This window comes from Olea europaea, chromosome 13 (assembly GCF_002742605.1).
Source record: "Olea europaea var. sylvestris chromosome 13, O_europaea_v1, whole genome shotgun sequence".
NCBI lineage: Eukaryota > Viridiplantae > Streptophyta > Magnoliopsida > Lamiales > Oleaceae > Olea > Olea europaea.
Genome location: NC_036249.1, coordinates 26,347,039 through 26,357,407, shown reverse-complemented (window position 1 = coordinate 26,357,407; position 10,369 = coordinate 26,347,039). Strand labels below are relative to the sequence as shown.

Genomic DNA, 10,369 nt, shown 5'->3' with positions numbered 1-10,369 from the left:
ATCTTGTGGGGGTAGTGTTTAGACTATTTTGACATGCATGGATGATCGATGACCTAACTATAAAAAAACAAAAAGAAAATGTGAACGTGAAATTGAAAGGCTCCTAAGCTAAAGCAAAAATAAAACGAAATAAGTTAAAAGGATACAGTGGGTTGCCTCCCACACAGCGCTAGTTTATAGTCGATAGCTCAACTTTCCCATAGCTGCTTTATTCTGGTGTCCCGAGTTGAACATTGGACTTTTACTTGGGGAAGTCACCTCTCCAGTAGTGTTTTAGCCTTTGCCCATTTACTGTGAAGGTACCCTTAGTTTCATGGCTGACTTCTATAGCTCCATATGGTAAAACCTTTGTGACAGTATAAGGACCCGACCACCATGTCCTTAATTTTCCCGTGAAGAGCTTTAGTCTCGAGTTGTACAATAACACTTTCTGCCCCACTTTAAATTCTCGCCTCTAAATGTGCAAATCATGCCACTTTTTGGTTCGTTCTTTGTAGAGCCTTGAGTTTTCATATGCTTCCATCTTGAATTCATCTAATTCATTAAGCTGCAGTAAACGCTTTTCACCGACTGCCTTCAAATCCATGTTCAATTGTTTCATAGCCCAATATGCCCAATGTTCTATCTCTAGTGGCAGGTGGCACGCTTTTTCAAAAACCAGGAGATACAGAGACATACCTATCAGTGTCTTGAATGTCCTATAAGCCCACAATGCGTCATCCAGCTTTTTAGACCAATCATTTCAAGATGAATTCACTGTTACCTCAAGTATCCTCTTCAATTGCCTATTGGACACTTCAACTTTTCCGCTAGTCTGAGGGTGATATGGAGTAGCTACACGATGTTTTACGCCATATTTACTCAACAACTGTTCAAATTGACGATTGCAGAAGTGTTTGTCCCCATCACTGATTATAGCTCTCCGTGTGCCAAAGCGAATGAAAATGTACTTCTTCAGGAAATCAATTATCACCTTCGCATCATTGGTAGGCAATGCAACGGCTTCCACCCACTTCGATATGTAATCAACAGCCACCAGTATGTATTCATTGGAGAACGATGGGAGAAACGGCCCCATGAAGTCGATCCTCCCAAACATCAAATATCTCAACCTCCAATATATTGTTTAATGGCATTTCATTTCGCCGCGAGATATTCCCAATGCACTGGTACCTATCACACATCTTTACAAATTCAAAGGTGTCTCTGAATAATGTAGACTAGTAAAACCCCGACTGTAGAATCTTCGCAGCAGTCTTTGAAGCTCCAAAGTGTCCCGCATATGAGGATGAATGGCAATGCTCAAGAATCTTCGGTACTTCTTCAGGTACACATTTCTTAACAATCTGATTTGCCCTGTGCCTGTAGAGAATACGATCTTCCCAGAAGTAGTATTTTAACTCCGAGAAGAACTTTTTCCTCTGATGACTTGAATAATCTAGTGGTGGAATGGATTTGGCCAAATAGTTTACAATATCGGCATACCAAGGTGCTTCTTCAATACTGAATATTTACTCATCGGGAAAAATCTCGTTGATGTCCACTGATTCCTTCGATTCTTCGAACTCCAATCAAGACAAGTGATCAGTCACCACATTATCACTCCCTTTTTTGTCTTGATTTCGATGTCAAATTCTTGCAAGAGTAATACCCAGTGGATCAGTCTTAACTTTGCATCCTTCTTTGTCATCAAATACTTCAGTGCGGCATGATCTGTGTACACTACAACTTTAGACCCCACGAGATATGATCTGAATTTGTTGAATGCAAAAACCACGGCCAAGAGCTCCTTCTCAATGGTGGCATAGTTGATTTGTGCATCATTTAAGGTTCTGCTTGCATAGTAAATCACGTGAAAAACCTTATTTCGTCACTGCCCCAAAACAGCTCCTATGGCATGATCGTTGGCATCACACATTAGCTTAAATGACAGTTCTCAATCCGGTGCTACAATTATCGGTGTTGTTGTAAGTTTCGCCTTCAATGTATTGAAAGTTGTTAGGCACTCCTCATTAAACTCAAACGGTATGTCTTTTATCAACATATTGCATAGTGGTTTAGTGATTTTCGAGAAGTCTTTGATGAATCTCCTCTAAAACCCAGCATGTCCCAAGAAACTACGAACCCCATTGGTGGCGGTAGATTTTCAATAACTTGAATCTTCACTTTGTCCACCTTAATTCCCTTCGATGACACTCGATGCCCAAGTACAATCCCTTCCTAGACCATAAAGTGGCATTTCTCCCAATTCAAAACCAGATTAGTCCCCCTACATCTCTGTAATACCAAATTCAAGTGCTTCAAGCACTCATCAAATGACGATCCGAAAACTGAGAAGTCATCCATGAATATCTCAATGAATTTTTCCACCATATCGGAGAATATCGCCATCATGCATCGCTGGAATGTTGTAGGAGCGTTGCAAATACCAAAAGGTATCCTACGGTATGCAAAAGTACCATAGGGACAAGTGAAGGTGATCTTTTCTTGATCATCTGGTGTAACTGGTATCTGATTGTACCCTGAATATTCATCAAAGAAACAGTAATGTGAATGCCCCGCCAGTCTCTCTAGCATCTGATCAATAAACGGGAGTGAAAAATGATCCTTCCTTATAGTTGCATTGAGTTTGCAATAATCGATGCAAACCCTCCATCCTGTCACTGTTTTGGTGGGAATTAGCTCATTCTTCTCGTTAGACACCACTGTGATTCTACCCTTCTTCGACACAAATTGAACTAGGCTAATCTATGTACTATTTGAGATTGGGTATATAATTCCTGCATCCAGTAATTTAAGTACCTCTACCTTGACCACTTCTTTCATGTTCGGATTCAACCTTCTTTGACCTTCAATATTCGATCGAAAATTATCCTCCATGAGAATCTTGTGCATACAGAGTGAATGACTGATCCCTTTGATATCTGCTATGGTCCAACCAATCGCCGTCTTGTTTTCCCGAAGCACTCTAAGCAATTTTTCTTCCTCCACTTCACTGACGGCGTTCGAGATAAACACTGGGAGTGTACAAGAGTCCCCCAAATATGCGTATCGAAGATGTGGCGCCAATTGCTTTAGTTCCAATAGAGGTGGATGCTGAATGGATGGTAGTGGTTTTTTGGATCCAACTCCAAGTTCCTCAAAGTGCCTTTTCCTTGTGTAGGGCGAATTAGTCTCCAAGAAGCTTGCACATGTTTCAATCTCTACAAAATCTGTGTGAATTGATTAAGACTGTGCAATGCATGCCTCATAAGCATCTTTTGAACGTTGAAGTCGAAACGTGTCTTGAAGCACCTTGTCGACCACATCAATTTGGAAGCAACTATCTGACTCTGTAGGAAGTTTCATAGCCTTGAAGACTTTAAATGAGATATGTTCTTCTCCAAGTCTCAAAATTAGCTGCCCCCTTTGAACGTCAATTAAAGCACTGTCCGTAGCCAAGAATGGTCTGTCTAATATCAACGGAATGTCTTTGTCTTCTTCCATGTCCAAGATGAGGAAATCAGCAGGAAAGATGAATTTTCAGCCTTGATAAGCATGTCCTCTATTATTCCTCTGATATGCGTCAATGACCTGTCAGCCAATTACAGCGTCATAGTAGTTGCCTTAGCCTCACCCAAATCGAGTTTCCTAGAAACAGATAAAGGCATAAGATTAATACTTGCACCAAGGTCACATAAAGCTTTATCAAAATAAACTTCACCAATAGTATAAGGGACTGTGAAACTCCCTGGATCTTTCAATTTTGGTGGAAGCTTTTTCTGAATTCTTACGCTGCAATCTTCTATCAATATTACCGTCTCATGTTCCTCCAGCTTGCATTTATTAGATAGGACATCCTTTGGGAATTTAGCATAGCTGGGCATCTGGACTAATGTATTGGGGAACGGGATGTTGATGTGGAGCTTCTTGAAGACTTCCAGAAATTTCTTGTACTGTTGCTCCCTTTTGTGTTTCTTCAACCTTTGTGGAAATGGAATTGAAGGTTCATATGGGTTTACTGTAACTGTTGCTTTATTCCTAGCTTTTTCTAAGCTTTCCTTTGCGGTAGATGTGTTTGGTTGTTCATCCTGCTCCACAGTTTCTTCTTCTACAGAAGGTGTATTCTCTTTGTTCTTGATAGGCTTTTTGACATATATATCAGGTAGCTACACTCCACTTTGAGTTGTGATGGCCTTGGCATGCTCTTTTGGGTTGATTTTCGTGTTACTTGGCAAATTTCCCTGTGTTCTTCCAGTAAAAGCAATGGTCATCTGTCCCATTTGAGTTTCCAAGTTTTTGATGGCAGCATTCTAGTTTTGCAGAGTGATTTCAATTTTCTCCATGTATTGATTGGTCCTCTCCATGAATTTCCCGAACATGTATTCCAATTGAGGCTTTTTCTCTTGCTGTTGAAATTGACCCTGCGGCCTATTCTAATTCTGGTTGCTCCAAGAGAAATTGGGATGCTTCTTCCAACTATTATTGTATGTTTCCCCATATTGATTGTTCTATTGGGGTTGCCTCCATTGTGCAAAACCTGCCTGCTCAACTCCTTGCATTAAAATTGGACACTCTGATATTTTATGCTCAGCTCCGAATTCTTCACATCTAATCTTCTTATTTTGTGTTGTTTGTGATATGCTTTCTACCTTGTGAAACAATGAGTCGCAGATATGGTTGAATAAGTATCGACCTTATAAACACCCGGAGGTTTCTTCTGAGTTACCAGCTCAGATGCCCACATCACTGAAGTAGTTGTCATTTTCTCAAATAATTCTAGTGCCCGATCAACTGTTCGTGTGGATATTGAGCCATCTGATGCCGAGTCCATCATGCTTTTGTGGTACGGAAGTAACCCCGCATAAAAAATCGAATTTGGGTCCTTTTGTCATACCCATGTTGAGGGCACTTCCGGAGCATATTCTTGAATCTGTTCCAGGCTTCTTCAAATGATTCGAATTTTCAATGGCTAAAAATGGATATTTCGTGTCTCATTTTAGTTATCTTGGCTGGTGAGAAGCACTTCGTGCAAAATTTGTGAGCCAGGTCGTTCCAAGTAGTGATGCTTGTAATAAGAAGCAAATCCAACCATTCAAGTGCCTTGTCCCACAAGGTGTGTGAAAAACACCTTAGCCTAATAGCATTGTCCGAGATTCCTTGATATCTAAAGTGTTGACACACATCCAAGAATCGAGATATGTGTGTATGTGGATTTTCTTCGGCTCTGCCATAAAATTGATGCCTATTCTGGAATAGTTGTATCACATTCGTCTTTAATTGAAAGTTGGGTCGTCCAAATGGTGGATACACAATACTGGACTGGTTTTGAATCACTTGAGGAGTCAAGAAGTTGCCCAAAATCTCATTTCCTTCGTTCACTGCCTCTCCTTCATTGGTTAGGATAATAGGATTGTTCAGTTCATTAGCCATTTGCAATTTTGCTTCTCGGTTCTTTCTTTGTAGTCGATGAAAAGTGCGCTCAATTTCAGGATCGACCGGAATCAATTCTCTTCCGGTCAATCTTAGCATGCAAATCTGAGAGAAAAAATAAGAGTAGCACTTAGACACTAAAGAGATAGATCGAATTCAAAAATAAAACAAAGACAAAATAAACGAAAAAAGAAACTAAAAAAAATACAAAAATACAAGTAGAAGTTCAAATTAGTGCCAAAATAAATGAAGTCAAACTAAAACTCAATCCCCAGCAACGACGCTAAAAACTTGTTCACGAAATATTTTCTTTCGATTTAAATCATCGCAAGTGTATGGTTCATTAACAAGTAATAAAGAGGATCAATTGAGTCCGAATATCATCCCACAGAGATTAATTAGTTTAATTTTACCTAACTTGGTCTTAACCGAAACTGATTTGTCAAACGTGAATTTTAGTGACTTAAATTAACATTACTTGGATTAAATATGCAAATATGTATAATTTGAATGAACTAAAATGTGAAGTAAATGTGTTGATTGCAAGTTGGTGTACTCGATGGATATAAAAGCCCACTAGGATCATGAATCCCCAAGCAATGCTCAATTTAACCTTAATTCCACACTTTGACAACATGATGACATTTTGAAGAATCAATACTCCTAAATATATCCAACACTCTCTCTCGAGATGAATTGAACCTATTCTCATACACCACTAGCCTATATCTTTATGACGGATGCAAATATATGAGAATGCACGTAGTTTTGTAAGTACTTAGAGATATACGCAAAGCATAGAGGTATATTTCTATCTTCTATCGAATCTTATGATGATTTATACCTTGTCGAATTCATTCCTCTTCTTTCGAATAGATGAAACAAACCACCAAAACTCACATAATTACGGACCTATAATCATGGAAGCAATTAAATGCATATAAATCATTCAAACCAATCAATATATGTTTTAGTGTCAAAATATGGAACAAAGAATTAAATATCACATTACAAGGTTCATCGATCTCCTAGTATAGATTTTTCTAGCCTAACATAATGGAAAGAAGAACATAACAACAAGAATCAAGAAAAGACATCACCCTATTGAATTCTTGAAGTGAGATACTGAATCTTGGATTGAATCTTCTTGTTCTTCCTTCTTCTTCCTCTTCAGATCCTCCCAAAATAATGTATAATGTGTCCTCTCTATTTTTGGACGTCCCTAGGGCTTTAAAAGACTCCTAAGATTTGTTTTCATAAGAGTTTTAATCAGAAAAAGAAATCAGAAAATTTTCGCCGCGGTTGGCCTAGGCTGTCGCTCAGGCAAAACCCGGGCTGTCGCCCAGGCTAACATTTGCTTCTCAATAATAAGAAAAACATATGAGGCGATCGCCCTGTTTTTATAACTGGGCTGTCGCCCAGGCAAAATTTCTTCTATATGTTGCATTTTAGCCCCCGAAGTCGATTTTTAATTCTTTCAAGCTCTTTCTCTTGCAATTTCAACTATTTGACTTTCATTTGCATCCAATTGAACCCACAACATCTTTAATCTTCATTTTGTGATCCGAATCAACTATTGAAATGTTGCAATTTAGTCCTCATACTTTGGATTTCCCCCTTTTTTCTTTTCCAATTGCTTAGGAACTGGTCCATCACTGAAATAAACGAAAAATTACTCAAGTTAAGTAACAATTAACACTTTCATGACATAAAAACTTAATAATATGGTCTAAATAAGTGCATAAAATGCACTTATCAGTTGTTGATGTGGAGATGGTGAAAGAGTCGAGTATGCGAGCTTGACTTGGGATTGGAGGTAATGATGGTGGTGGCCAATGACATTTGGGCAACAAGGGCAGAGGTAGAGAAGATAAGTGGCTTTATTATTTTCCATTTTTGTTCTTTTTTTTTTGTTTATTTATTATTTTTTAATTAAGCCTCCATTTGAGAAGGGTATAAAAATCATTAATTTATAAATAAATAAAAATGAGCATAGATCTGTCCGGCGAAATATTACCCAATCCTAAGATGGACATTAGGGTGTTAGCTTGGGCTATCAACAACTCTTACTAGTACCCTTTTCCTTTGGGCCTCGTAAAAGCATTTTTAAAAAGGCTATTTAAATATAAAATACTCTCTATTTTAAAGAGTTAACTCATAAAATTATATTCTTAGAAATTTTTTAAACATTGTAGAGCATCTTCAATAGACCATTTATTTTTAAAGGGTATATTTTGCAATTTAAAGAGTATATATAAATTTAGAGAGTAAAATTTTAAGTACTTCAATAAGCTTTTTATATTTAACAGTTATTTTTATTATTCCCAAAAACTATTTATTATTTTTCCATTTCTTGTGTTTTCATTACTTTCCTCCAAATTATTATATTATTTTTCTCCATTGAATATTAAAATATTTTGAATGCATTTAATTATATGAAGTGAGTTTAGCTTTTTAAATTTGGAGAGTTCTAGTATCTCCAATAGATTCTATATTTTTAAGAAGTATATTCTATAATTTAGAAAGCATTTATAAATTTAAAGAGTAAATTTTTTAAAATATTTCAACGTGCTCTTTATATTTAACATTAAATTTTACTATTCCAAACAAATATTTATTATTTTTTCTATCATTTATTTTGACTAGCTCCTCTTCAAATTATTATATAATTTTCCTACATTGAAAATATCTCAAATTTGGAGAGTCAAACTCACTATTTAAATTAAAATGTTAATTTAAAGAGTTTCTTAGAGCATAATTTTAAAAGGTGACTCTTTAAAATAGAGATGATCTTGCATTTAAATAGTCTCTTGAAGATGCTCATAATTTTAAAAATTGACTCTTTAAAATATAGAGTATCTTATTTTTAAAGAGCTTCTTGAAGATGCTTTTAAAATAGAGAGTGAGTTTGACACTCTAAATTTAAAAAGTCATTCCACTCTATATTACATTCAAAAAATTTTGTAACCCCCAGAAACTTATGTCCCAAAAGTTGCTCAGATAAATTATTTAGCCATTATAAAATTTGATTGACACATTGTAATTCAAAAAATAATAAACCATTTTATTGTCTCATAATATATCAAATAAATTCAATCCACTAATGAAATATAAATCCATCAATTTTGAAAATAAAAGTCTAATTGCAAAATAATTTTAATCAAAATACTAAATATTGAACTAAAATAAAATTCTTGATTCAGTGGCACGGACTCTATCAGAAGTCTCAACTTCCAACTTCGATGAATGGAGTATTTGAAAATATTTTAAATGGTATGAGCATATGAATATACCCAATATAGATTTCATGTTAGTATTTTTACAATTTAATATAAAATGCAAATACAATATGTACATAACATAATTTTCTAGTAGGATAGAAACTTGACCATATCATTCTTGCTTAAGTCATATCCAATCTCAAATATCCACTTAAGAGTATTGAGCCTTATGGTTGGTTTGTGTATAGATCTAAAAAATAATACCTTATGGTATTATCCACAATATCATTATTTAATTTGGATCATATAATAACACATAAAATACGTAACTTAAAAAAATAAAAAGTGAAAACACAATCACTTAGCATTTAGAGAAATTCATACCTTATTCATTAAATTTCTTGTATACTTGAGCTAGGTAGGACTGAAAATTCTTGCGAACAAATCTCGAACTTTTTATTTTCTTTCTTCTTTCTCTTTTTGTTCTTCTTCTCCGTTTTTCACAATTTCTCTCTCTCTCTCTCTTCTTTCTTTTCTCTCTTATGTTCTTTTTCTCTCTAAATTTGCGAGAATTGAAGTGTAACAGGAGGGTAATTATAGATGTGATTAGATAACGATAATTACTCAATTAGATTCTAATAGGACTCTTAATTTAAATTTAGACTGGTCTTTCAACAAACAAATTTATCATGAAATTCGAATTTAAGAAAATTCTAACTACATGAGGATAAGATTTCAATGTGGATATATGCAAATTTCAATTTTTATCTAAATACTTTTATATAAGATAATTCAATAATAATTTAACAGCTATACAAAATAATATTAAATTTTAAATTTGTGTAAAACTCGTGCACATCAAATTATTAGGAATATTAATACAAGTTCCGAAAATTGTAAAGTTGTTAAACTAGTCTAAAATTTCAAAACTTGCATTTATGCCTTTTAATATATTGTGAGTATGTTTGGAGTATTACATCCTCCGCCTATTAATAAAATTCCGTCATCGAAATTTTCTTTGGTTATCGAAGATGTAAAGCTCTAAACAAATTCACAGAATAAAATTTAATTATTCTATATGCTACATTTTATATTTTGGAATATTGGGGGGACTAAAATCATATATGTATTAAATTCAATTTTTTTGGTCAAATAATTAGATTTTGATAGAGCAATGATAAGTATATCAATATTGGGCTCGTTAGATAGCTCGTGTTAAATCATGTATATTAGGCTCGAGAAAAAAGTTAATTTGAATAAGCGAAGCCCAAGTTATCGAATTTGAAAGATATTACCTTAATTTGTAATTAATTAAGTTAAATATGAATTTAAATATTCTATTTCCTCAACGTGTATGAATCCTACCATGATAAAGTTTAATTTAAAATTTTTAATTATTACCTTATCCTACACGTTTCCCACTATCACCAACCCCCTAGGGTCTAGGTCACTATTGCCTAAGTACATATATATGTATAACATGATGGTGGAGGGGACACAAACATACATCGAACGCGCTTGGTGTACAGGGTCGATCCTACAGGCGTTTTACAGGCTTGCGTGGAAAGTGAGTAAATTCTCCCAGAAAAAAGAACGAGAAAATGAGCAAAAATCAGTCAATAATTCAGCATTTTCTTTCACACTCTCTCCTATAATCCCCAATTTCAAACCCTATACACCAAGCGCGGTCGATACCGCACCTGACCAAGCTCGATTGTCTCGCCTCTTCACTTCAC

At 35.3% G+C, this 10,369-nt stretch overlaps 1 protein-coding gene across 1 annotated transcript; it reads right to left on the bottom strand.

Moving 5' to 3' along the window:
* Window positions 1-1,220: 1,220 nt before the first annotated feature.
* On the bottom strand, window positions 1,221-3,486 carry LOC111408604. The gene is made up of 6 exons (XM_023038347.1): window positions 3,267-3,486; window positions 2,803-3,212; window positions 2,287-2,718; window positions 2,126-2,220; window positions 1,593-1,832; window positions 1,221-1,503 (listed from the first exon to the last, which is right to left on the bottom strand). The coding sequence occupies exons 1-6, from the start codon at window positions 3,484-3,486 to the stop codon at window positions 1,221-1,223; spliced, it is 1,680 nt and encodes a 559-aa protein (XP_022894115.1).
* Window positions 3,487-10,369: the final 6,883 nt, after the last annotated feature.